Source organism: Parasteatoda tepidariorum, chromosome 4 (assembly GCF_982258835.1).
Source record: "Parasteatoda tepidariorum strain Cologne lab strain chromosome 4, Ptep-v5.0, whole genome shotgun sequence".
In the NCBI taxonomy this organism is placed as follows: Eukaryota; Metazoa; Arthropoda; class Arachnida; order Araneae; family Theridiidae; genus Parasteatoda; species Parasteatoda tepidariorum.
This window is the reverse complement of record NC_141758.1, coordinates 1,074,570-1,087,686: the sequence shown is the minus strand read 5'-3', so window position 1 is coordinate 1,087,686 and position 13,117 is coordinate 1,074,570. Positions and strand designations below refer to the sequence as shown.

The following is a 13,117-nucleotide window of genomic DNA, read 5'->3' as shown; positions in this document are numbered from 1 at the left end:
CAATCTAGTGTTAAGCTCGCGTGTATACCAATCATCGCTACATAGGGTTTTAAAAGCGAGAAAATTCAAATCGCGATATTGGATTTTTTAATCTCGTAAATAAGAATCGCAATGTACGATATTTAAATCTCCTGAATAAGAATCGCTATGTTCAACTTTCAAATCAGGTAAATACAAAAATCGATGTTTGATAGTAAAATCGCGATTTTAAAAATGCCTAAATACAAAAGGTGATATTGGATTTTTAAATCTTGTAAATAAGAATCAAAAAGTACCATATTTAAATAGCATAAATAAGAATCGCAATGCGCAACTTTTAAATTAGGTAATCATAAATAAATATAATTATTTTATTTCAAAGACTGAATTTTCAACAAAAAAAAACAGGATATTTATTTTTAAAAAAAACCTGAAACTTTTAGAGAATCGGAGTTTTTGATAAAAAGGATGAAATCCTCTAAAAAGTGGAAAAATCTCATCCCTGTATAAAGGTCAACCAGTTTTATCCCAAGGAAATGATTTTTAGAGAAACTTCAGAGGGAGGAATGAGGACTTCAATTCTTTCGCTCTGCAGAAAATTAAATTTCTCATAAAATATTTTAGCTTGTGTTCTTTCAAGTTGCCTTTTACTTCACCCCTAGTTTGAAACAGTTGCTCTTGAAATTCATACTTGATTTGGGGATTCATTGAGTTTTCTCTGGTAAATCTCATATGATTGCTGGCAAAAGAAATTTTCTAAAAAATTATTATTATTATTTGTACATAAAAGACATTTAAAAGACTTATTCTCATGCACTAAAGTAACCTTTAAAAAATTTAAAAAGAGAAAGAAAAAACTTTTTATCCGATAATTTTTTTTTCTTCTCATCAACACATAAAAGAATATATATATTGAAAAAATTTCAAATGATTCCTTTTCCGCACTTCATCGGATTGAAAAAAAGGAATTTTAAAACCTTGGAATTTCTGACATCAGTTGAAAAAAGGTTAATCATAAATGGCATGACATAATAAATGGCATAAATGGCACGACAAAATGGGGTGAATCGAATGCAACAGAAAGAAAGAGTTCGAGAATCAAGCGTTACAATAAATAACATGGTATTAAAAATATCGAAATTTCAAAAAATATGCAAATATTAGTAATGATAACTGGCAGAAAACTTATTGAAAAAATGGTTGAATTACCACTTTAAATAGTGAATATTGAGCTATGTGATCTAATTTTTTTTTTATCGTAATATTGGATTAAAAAAAATAAGGAGACAAAATCATCAACAACAATCACTGCAATAAAAAAAAATAAAAAATTTTTAATTTAAAAAAACTTTCTTGAAACTCAGCATGGATTTAGCGAAGATCGAGCATGCAAAAAGTATTTACTAATATGTGCAATACAAATCTTTTGTTTCCTAATAATATCGTATGCAAATAAAAAGATTTAAAAAGTCATGTGGATTTCAGTGACAATAACAGTGATAAAAGTCATACGAAAAAACAGTGGTATCGTTGGGTCAAAAAGAGACTACTAAATACAAGAATTGAATTTTACGTGTCATGATAATAATGTATAAAAATATTGGGATTTTTAAAAATAACATTAAAAAATTCTGAGCAATAGTAGCCAATAAAACGATTGAAACACCGTGTAGATTAACAATGGCAGTGATGCAAATTGTACGCGTCAAAAAAGTGATTACTCAAACACCAAATTCTCATTTTGCATATCGTAACAGCAAAATTTTAAAAAACATCAAATCAGTTATATATATATATATATATATATATATATATATATATATATATATATATATATATATATATATATATATATATATATATATATATATATATATATATACACACATAGATATATAGTTTTATTCTTTATAAGATGAGATTTTTTAACCAGTGCAAATAAATATAGCATATCGTTTTGTAATTACTATTTCACTTAGTGTAATGGTTAGACTGGAAAGTACCGAGATACACACTTAGGTAAGAGTTGTTTACTAAATATAAAGATCATTTTTTAATCTCCATTTAATTCTCCTTTACTGTCAAATGCTTATATTTTATATACTAAAGTCTAGTGAATAAGAATAGCTACAATGTTCATAAGAAAAAAAGCACTCACCATTCCTTCAGCAACTTGATTAATGTAGAGACATAATCTTTTTCCTAAGTGGAGCTTTTTTATAGACATTTTACTGTATTCTAAATTCAAAAAAGAAAAGAATACATTCACAATATATAGTTATCATCAAAGCATGAATGTATAGATTTTATGTATATATAGATATATATACAGGGGTTGTGCAAAATTATGGAAACACTTTTATACTAACTCATTTTTTCATATTTCTCAAGAAATATTAAGAGAATAATTGTAAAACTTAAAAAGTGTTCAGGTCATGCCATTTCTCATACATATTAATAAAATTTAAAGCTTTTAGAGGTTTGAGGTAATGTACATTGCTTGTAATGTTACATTGCTTAGTTCCTTTATATCAATTACTTTGGTTTTTATATGCAATAACTGCACAAAATTTTGTAAACCTAATTTAAATTTTCATGGTAATAAAGAAGTTTAAAAAAAAATAATAATTTTTTTGCATTATGGTTTTTTAGTATACCTGCAAAAATATTCAATAAAAATAAACAAAATTTTTAGCATAATTTTTAATGAATAGTAAAAATATTTTAAAATTCAAAAAAAAAAAAATTCATTAAAAATTTTGTAGAATATAAGAATTTAAAATCAGCTTTTCATACTGCACATTTGCAGAAAACATATAAAAATTGTTTCTTCATAATTTTGTTCTGAATCGTATTTGGTAATTTATAAAAAAAAATATGATTTAAATATCTTAAAAATTTTAAATATTTCTTGCTATTTTCTAAGTAATTTTTGTAAATTTGGAAAGAAAGCTTTGAATGATAAGAAGGATTTTCCACAATGTTTTTTTCTTTTTTTTACCATTAAACAAGATTTGTTATAAATGATTCTTTTTTTATGACTCACGAATTTTTAATCACTCATATTAATAATCACTTTTTAATACAGTCAAACGTTTTAATATAGTGAACCTTCAAGGGACCGAAATTTTGGTTCACTATAACCGGGAGTTCACTATATCCGTTACGCAGGCAATTTCACTAATGGTTCACAAACTCCTCCCTTTTATTACACATTATTCAAATAAATGATTGAAAAAATATTATGTAGTAGCAAAAAATGTGTTATTTTTCATTACTCCTCGTCTTGAGTACAAAAAAAATTAGTTATCTTTAGCTGATGAGCAATCCTCAACATCAGATATGGAAACACTTCCCGACTCTCAGATAATTTTTTCTAAATTTCTGTTATTCCGCTTTTTAAACCTGTTTAACCTTCCATTCGAGCACATAAAGGAAGTAGTATCATGAAATCGCTTAGCAAATTCATCGACATTTGTCCAGATACTGAAAAATTGCGACTTCTTCGATTGGTGAACCCAGGGTGTAATACATCTTCAACATCCTTGTGATCTGCTTTTCTCAACTTTTTTCAGTCATCTAAATTTTTTTCATGAGCAGAAATTATTAATTGCCTATTTTTCCATATGTTACAATCTGCAAATTTGGATAGTTTATATTCCCTGCAAATATGAACTTAATTGCATCCATTTTCAATTTTTCTGATTATGTCCATTTTATCATCAACGTTTTACGTTTACTGCTCACCATAGTTAAATTTGAAACATTTATTTGCAGGATTTTTTTTAACTGAACTGAGAGCAAAAAGGAGTTGAAATGAGGGCCTTATCAACACATATTAGTGTTCAACCCTTTGACCAATAATAAATAATTACTCATTCCCTGTGACAGAAAATGCATATTGATCCCACTGACACCGTACAGGTGCATCATCTGCCTGGGTTGGAAACATCTGCATGGTTTGTTTAGGGATGGGAAAGTGAGATAAAAGAAGCAAACAAGGAAAAATGCTTATTGCTTCATTCCCCTCTATAGATGGTTTTAAAAATCGGTATATATATTAACTTTGAAGTAGAAATTTCAAAATTATTACCAAAAAAATGGGGGGAAAAATTCATTAAAAATTCAGCCGAAGACAGAAAAAAGTTCATTATATCCAACTTCATCACTTTTTTGGTTCACTATATCCAGAAAAAATAACATTATACGTGTATAGCAAGGCACAGGACCGAACATTTTGTTCACTATATCCGAGAGTTCACTATAAACCGTGTTCACTATAGCGGGGTTTGACTGTATAATTTATTTGTGCCCATTTAAGATACAGCCAAGTTATTTTGTTTCATTGTTTGTTTCTTTCAGTGAGTTTTATGCATTTCCATGGGGTATTTAGAGTCTAAATATTTTAATACATTGTCATAGAATTTATTTTAAAAAGAACTTTAAAGTTTTGTATTGCATGATATGATGAAACAAACTATTTCCTTTCTCTTATATATATATATATATATATATATATATATATATATATATATATATATATATATATATATATATATATATATATATATATATATATATATATATATTATATACAGTGAAACCTGTGTATAACGATACTGTCTATAACGATAAACCTGTCTATAGCGATATTTCCTTGAGGTCCCGGTGAAATTCCTATTTACTCAATGTATTTTTAACCTGTTTATAGCGATAACCACTTTTCAGTTAAACATGTCTACAACGATAATTTTTCCTCTTTTGATAATTGATATTTCTATTCCGATCTTTCTACCGTTGGAAAACGACTCCCCATCGAGCCTAAATGTGAGATAACAAAATGTTTTTTTTTTTTTCATCTCCTTTGTATGTAATATTCTTTCGCTGTTTCTTAAAAAGGCCACTTTTAGGGGAAATTAGAGCAGTGGAAATGGGTGAAGGGGTATTGTAGGAGGGAGAGAGCTTCGTCAGAAAAACGGGTGACACACTGACGAGACATTGATGCGGCATCATCTAATACATCATTTCTATTTAAAGCAGATGAATTTTTAAATTTCGATAATGATGTGTTGGTTTTCAGTGGTGCTAGTGATGAAGAGATTTTAGCAGAAGTTATCCCGGGTGATCAAAGTGATGAGGAAGAAGCAGCTGACTGTTCTCAAAACAGGACTCAAATTTCACCCGAGAATGCCATATTGCTAATTAACACTTTGCAAGATTTTGTTGCAGCATTACCAAATGTAACTGATGTTCATTTGAATTCATTAGATGGACTGAAATCTATGTGCATGGAAATGGCAATTGCTTCCAAAAGTAAGCAAACAAAACTAACCGATTATTTTTCTAAATAATTTCTGTTTTGATTCATAAAATTGTAAGTAAATTTTTCTTGTGTGCTGTTTCATAATTGTAAGTAAAATTTTCATTTGGAGCCTATAAAAGAAGTTTAATTGTTTTTAGTTACTGTACGGTCGCCGTTAGTATTTAATTATGCTTAAATTTAAGGGGTTAGTTAACTCACTTCAGTTCTCTCCTTAAGCAATTTTAATGTTGCATTTTAGGGAGTTTAACTTCCACTTCTAGCTATTTCTTTAAATACCGCCCATTTCTGGGAGCGAGCAGCATTCGAAATTTTTGTGAACACAAACTTACGATCCCTTAACAGGGATTTTTAATTTTCACCCCCTCCTCTCTTTGGAGAGACGGAGTTTTTTTGTCTGTTTGAATACATGACGGAGATGTTACACATCCTTTTCTTACACCCCCATGGGGGCTTGTGAGCTGTCGAGCTCGGCCGTGATGAAATCCTTTCTTCGCCATGCAGATGTTTTTGAAAAGATGACTCCAGCGGCATCCCACTCCCGTGTTCCATGAGTTTTGGTTACATCTCGAAAGTTTGGTATGAAAAATGCCAAATGTGATTTGAAGAAGCGGTCCATAGTCCTCCACTGATGGCCTATCCTTTCCAATCATGTGCCAGAAGTTAGTGTGCTGATGTTTATAGTTGTTTTTTTGTGGCTGTCCCCCCTTCGATGTCATGCTCTACTATAATCCAATTTAACAAACCATCTGCTGATGTTAAAAAAAATAAAACGAACATTTGTTTGATCAACCAGAACTCATTTATTTTGTGTCCCTTTTAAGAACATTATTGTTTTTCCAACATTTTAGACATCCCAAGGTAAACCTGCAACAGGTATGTGAAACTCCATTACAAAGACATCTTGATTTTTTATTGTGTTTTCTTTTATGTTTTTATCTCTAAGGGTTATTGCTCACATCGCATAAATTTGATTGTTTTTTTAGTTTCGGCCAATCTTTTAAATTTTAACAACTCCATTTTTTATAACAAACGTATACTTTTAAATTTCAAACCTGTCTATAACGATAACCTGCCTATAACAATATTTTGTTTAGGTCCCTACAGTATCGTTATAGACAGGTTTTACTGTATATATATATTATATATATTATATATATATATATATATATATATATATATATATATATATATATATATATATATATATATATATATATATATATCAGTTTTTGATAAAAGAGAAATTTAAAAATAAAAAAAAACAGTATTAGTTCTTTCTTTTTTTAATAAATTCTAACAAATAAAAGTATTTAATACACTGAAAATATATTAACCGATAAAAAATATAGTGCTTAGAATACTAAAGCTCAGATAAATTTATCATATTTGCCAATAACATGACTAAATATGCGTAAACGATCTTCGTGCACTCCTAATAAGCATAGCTTTACAAAACTTGCTTAGCTTCCAAAACATGCATTCTGAATTACAAATTTAACAATATAAGTTTATATTAACAAGAATTATAGTAAATAAAATATAATTTAATTTAAATTAATGATTTTATGAAAGTATTCAGCAATTTCAATTCAAGTTTTTTGACACTTGTGTTGATTGATTTAAAATGACATTACTTATAAGACTCTAAATTAGTATCTTTTATAGTTAAGAGACAATCTGACAGTTTCATAGTCTATTTAAAATAGTAATGAGTATATTTTGTAATCAAAACCTAATATTTTTTATGAAAGACCTTTTTTGAATTTAAAAAAAAAAATTTTAATTTTATGATTTTGTTAGTTAGTTAAATTGTTAGTTAGACCAATATTAAAAAAATTACAAAGAGATTATTTTAAAATAACTATTGTATAAGATTAGTTTTTAACTTGTAAAAATAGTAAATAAATAAGTACCCCAAATTCCCCCTTAAAAATTTTCTAATAGTAAAGTTTCAGTAACCACATTTTTTTAACAATATTTTTCAATTTAAATTGAGAAGAAATTAAATTACTTTTGTACAGAGTATTGGCTGGTCTCTCGTACTAATTTCTTTGTGATACTGATCGATAAATACAACAATCCACTAATATCATTGACTTTCAAACAAAAGGAATGATCCCTAGAGGTTGTCCCCTAAAGTTAGCATGTAGTGCAATTTTTACGCAACAGAAATACTACTTAAAACTGATTTAATTAATAATAATAATACTTAAACTGATTAAAAATTCCAGAAAAACTGATTTGCTGTTCAAAGCTTATTAAACTTTGATGAAAATAAAATAAAAGAGAAATCTTAAACCTTAAGGTAACAAAAATAATTACCAACAGGTGTTATAGCGGGCAAACTCTTCATGCGCAAAAGCTGAAAATAAAAAGTACAGATTACAAAAAAATTGCACAAGAAGTTTGAAAATAAATACTAAAAACTTATAATCAATCAAAAAAAAACATTAAATGTATTTGACTCTTTAGGTAACTTATACTAGAAATATATACCAACTATACTTCTGGCATAGCTGACTTTTAACGCTACAGAAACATTACTAACTTTTCATTACCAAAGATTAAGACAACCTATTTAAATAATTTTCCAAATAATGCTTTTAGTAGTTAAGTTTGGAGACTTCTTAAAACTAAAAATAATTAATGTTGAGTGTACTAATTATGAAAGTTTTACTAAGTATGAATTAAATATAAAAAAATGTATTCACTACTTATATTTATAAGATTCATTGGAAAATTAGAAGTATATTTATAAACAGATGGATTACTTAAGTTACAATTACTAACTGTAAACCCTTCATCATATCTGAGACTTGTTATGACTATGGCATAGTGTTATAGGCCAAACAATAATAAACAATTTAAAGAAAAAATAATCCACCCATTCTTAAAATTAAATGACAGATTAGAGTTTTTTGTAATGTTACTTAAAAGTCTTAAAACTCATGTCATGTTGTCTTAAAACTAAAAATAATTAATGTTGAGGGTACTAATTATGAAAGTTTTACTAAGAATCAATTAAATATATTCACTACTTATATTTATAAGATTCATTGGAGATTAGAAGTATATTTATAAACAGATGGATAACTCAAGTTACAATTACTATCTGTAAACCCTTCATCATAAAAAAAAAGGATAAAAATACGGCTATACAGACCTGCCAACTTTAGAAATTCAAAAAGTCTGAGACATGTTATGACTATGGCACTGTGCTATAGGCCAAACAATAATAAACAATTTAAAGAAAAAATAATCCATCCATTCTTAAAATTAAATGACAGATTTAGAGTTTTTTGTAATGTTATTTAAAAGTTTGTCCGAATTTTTTTTTTTGTTTTCCCTCCCAGTTTATCTGACAAAGAAGAAGATTTCCGTGGAGAGGGTAATTATTCTCTCTCAGTGTAAAGAATGGTTAATGCAACTACACTGTAGGCATTACATTTTCTGCTACTGATTATACTCTAAATAAAAAATTCTGGAATGCCTTTGCAGCGTAAAGCACAAAACAGATTTATCGAACGTTAAAAAGCAAGTTTTCTCATCTTTTCCTAATTTCCAAATGTTGTCATACGTTGCTTCCCTATTATGAACTGTTCTTTCATATGGTTCTGAACAGGCCTTAGGGAAAGTAAATAACATTCTACTGTATGTATTCAGTTATTCTGTTTTGAAATAAGACAGTTATCAATAAGAAATATGTTTTGCCAACAGCTCCATGATCTGATTTAGAACTTTTTTGTAATAAAGTAAAACATCACATTTGCAATAGTGATGCAACATTGTGAACATAATAAAACAGTTTCTTATGGTGGTCAATTATTATAAGATAAAAATTATATTTTAATTGAACAACTCTTATAATTAATTGTTATCCAAGCAATGCATACTTCTGGCTTTTTTCTAACGAGGTAAGAATGCAGGTCTCCCATGGGGCAATATTCCAGGATCAAGAATGTCTTCTCCAAATCAAGTGAGAATCCCATCAATCCGACAATCTTCTCGTGTCGGCCAACAATGTGCATCATCTCCACCTCGTGCAGAAGCTGCTGTCTCATCCTGCTGTAAGCTAAAGAAAGGATCATTTTTAAAGTGTCATTTTGTGGGTACACACTAAGACACAATCATGGAAAGCAATTCTGTCATATTCTCTATTAGACAGATAGATATAAAAACAATAAAAAATCATATGACTTTCGCATAAGTAAATACTTTGTACAGTAATACATAATACCCCACTTATCGGATAATCAACTAACCCAGTAGCAATAAAGGAAATGAAGGAAATAAAAATATGACCACCGAAGCAGACGTCTTCAGGGGGTACCAGCCCCGGTAGCCATAAAACAAAACCTTTTCTATTAAGGGAGAGGCGAATGTCTAAAGTAACTTCTCAGTACACCCGAAGGTTTTGTACAGAATTTAGGAAAAAACATGAAATACATAGAACCAATTCTGAAAAGAAACTCAAAAAAATCATCAGAAAAGAAAAACTCACTTTAACCAGGTCAAACAGCGATTTCATAAGCAAACCGAATGAAAAGGAAACACTTAAAACTAAAGAAAACAACACCCTCTATTACAATGCGCAGATTGAAAAAAAAGAGAAGTCAAGGAAAAGATACGTAACATATTAATAGAATGCTTAACTGGGGCTGCTCAGTTAAGACTTGAATTGCGCCCTGTTAAAAGAAAAATATAAAAAACTAGAATTCGTCAATCATTTTCTTAATTAAAAAATTAACTTTACAAAAGTTAACAGGAAAATCATTATTACTCAAATTATTCACAGCTTCCCGAAAACTTTCAACATTATTGCAAATATTTTTAATCCTAACCAAGTGTGAAAAAACCAAATTTTTAAAAATTTTATTACACAAATTAGTATTAAAGAACCCCAGTTACTTGGGCTTCATTTTAGATCCTGAACTCACCAACAATAAGCATATGAACAACTTAGTGTTGAAAAGTAGGAAGAGACTTAAAATCTTAAAGTACATTGCTGGACGAGATTGGGGTGCTGACGCTACCATCTTAAGAGCCACATATCTTGCTCCCATCAGACCAATCCTGGAATATGGAGCACCAGTTTATAGCTGTGCATCTGCTTCAAACCTTCAACGTCTTGAACGAGTCCAGCTTTCTGCTGCTCGCATTATTACTGGACTAAGAAACAGTTGCCCAAATGACATCGTCTTGTTTTAGGCCGACCTCCAGCCCCTAGGTCTCAGAAGAAATTATCTCCTAACTAAATACTTCAACAAGCTCTCTAGTCTTGGACACCAAAACAGAACAGCAGATTATCTACAAAGGTGGAGCAGCAACCAAAGACTAAAGAAGAATAGCCCATTTAGCCAGACCGTAGTTAACAACGTTCTTGCTGGTAATGTTCAGGATTGCCTTAATAAACAAATTATTGACCCAACTGAAGGACTTCCTGGTGTTTATTTCCATCAACACCTTTCATCACAAGTTAACAAGAAATTGGATCACCCGGTATTGCTTAAGCAACTTGCTTTGGAGGTTATAAATTCCATCCCCAAACACTCAATACTGGAGTACACAGACGGAAGCAAGACGGACACATCATCATCTGGCAGTGGTGTCTACATTAAATCAAGTAATTACTCCCTTAACATCTCCAAAAGGAATCCTGATTACTGCTCAGTTTTTAGAAGTGAACTCATTGCTATTGATACTGCTCTGGATTCTCTTCTAACACTGCAGGATCACAATAACATCTGGATACTCTCTGACAGTCTCAGTTCCATACAGTACTTATCGCATTGGAGGAAGGTGAGAGATAAAACAGGAGCTTCAATACTGCACAAACTTAAAATCCTCTCACGATTGCGTGAAGTCCACCTCCAATGGATCCCTTCTCACGTTGGGGTACTGGGCAATGACATCGCCAACACGCTGGGTAAGGAGGGGACAGAAGAAACTTTGATGAGTCCAAGTTCACTCACCTTCATGGAACTGGCATCAAAAAAGAAAAAAGAAGTCAATGTTTCCTGGCTCATACCCCCCAAACATCACTGGTACCAGAGCACCCGTCCAGGAGGTGCACTCAACATTCGGTGTAATCGCAAGGAACAGACGGCACTTACCAGGCTTATCAGCGGCCACCTTAAGTCCCTTTCTTTCGAGGGCAGTGTTAAAACCTACCCAAACTGCCCCAGGTGCCACAACATGCAGGCTTCTCCCCAACATATCCTGAACTGTCTTGGTCTGGACAAAGGGGATATTCTGAATAACCCACTTTTGGTGGTCGACTTCCTCCGTGTCATGAGTTTCATGGACATTGTTTAGCCCTGCTAACTTTGGGGATAAAGAAGGAGAAGGAGGAGTATTAAAGTTGCAGAAAAAAATAACTTTAAATTTAAAAGCTTTTCTTTTATCAAAAACACTAATTTTAATAAAATTGTCAACCATATCAATTTTAAAATCTAAATATTCAACATTTAAACAATTCTCATTAGTTTTCTTCAAAACCAAATCTTTAGGATAAATACTATAAATAAAATTATAATTATCACAATTAAACAAAATCAAATCATCTATATATCTAAAGGCATTAAATTCATTATGCTCAAGAAATTCAGCTTCAAAAAACGCAAAAAAATATTAGCAAAAGCACCAGAAAAGGAATTACCTTGTGAAATTCCAATAATTTGTTTATAAAAATCTAAACCATTAAAAAGAACATTCTCAAAAAGATTAAAATTACATAAATACAACCAATTAGACTTATCAATTTTCACATTAAATAAATACCTATCATAAATGCCTTCACAAATCTCAATAATCTTTTCATGAGGTATACTTGTATACAAATTTTTGAAATCAAAAGTATTAATGCTGGAAATGTCATTATTATTAATATAATCTAAAACTTCAACATTACTATTTATAACAATATTTTTCTCTATTTTAATTTTAAGCAAAATAATTTTTAGAAAACTAAAAAACCTTTTACTAACATCAGAAGTGTAACAATTAGTATCACACGCTATAAATCTAAATTTAATTGGATTTTTATGAAATTTAACAATATGAAATAAATATGGAAATGTAATCCTATTTAACCTAAATTTTAATTTTTTACTAAATGCAATAATTCTTTTTTCAATAACTTTTTTATCTTCTTTTAATTTTAAAAAAGTATTATTTGCAATATATTCTCCAATAATTAATTTTTTTTAAAAATATTTACACATAACACAAAAATTATTTGAAGCTTTATCCACTACAGTAACAATAAATTTAAGATTTATTATCTTTAAGATTTTTAATATTCCTAGATAAATCATAATCAATATAAGTACCACTAGGAAATGAACTAAAACTGATATTAAATAAATTAAATTTAACCTTTTCAATAATTTTAACCTTCCACTCTGAAAAACCCTCAACAGGCCAATGATATTTTCTGGAAATTTTTGTTATAAAAAAATCAAGATCCTTTTTAATAGATAAAATAAAATCTTCTTTATTCATTTTAACTCTTGTCCTAAATTTTGAACCTTTACTTAAAATATTGATTAAATCTTGATCACCAACAATCTCCAAATTTCCCGTAATAACATGTCCATAATCATTATCAATATATTGTGAAAAATCCTTTTTATTACAATAACAATCAAATTTAGAAATACAATTTAGATTTCGACTTAAAAAATTATAATTATAGTTACACGCCTTTTTTCTAAGCGTAAAAGAATATTTATAAGCAGCAGAAACCTTAATTTGCTTTAAAGGGAAAAAATCAGAAAGACCATGAATAATCTGGGGTAACTTAGCGATGTTTTT

The 13,117-nt window shown here is 29.3% G+C and overlaps 1 protein-coding gene across 4 annotated transcripts in view; it reads right to left on the bottom strand.

Moving 5' to 3' along the window:
* LOC107437039 (fibroblast growth factor receptor 1-A) overlaps positions 1 to 13,117 on the bottom strand; it is a 61,214-nt gene that overhangs the window by 16,274 nt on the left and 31,823 nt on the right. For all 4 annotated transcript variants that reach the window (XM_016048906.5, XM_043042780.3, XM_087160503.1 and 1 more), the window contains 3 exons: positions 9,196 to 9,374; positions 7,625 to 7,664; positions 2,138 to 2,217 (listed from right to left, as the gene is read on the bottom strand). In XM_016048906.5, coding sequence (XP_015904392.3) covers positions 2,138 to 2,217; positions 7,625 to 7,664; positions 9,196 to 9,374 — 299 coding nt within the window. The remainder of the gene's footprint in view (positions 1 to 2,137; positions 2,218 to 7,624; positions 7,665 to 9,195; positions 9,375 to 13,117) is intronic.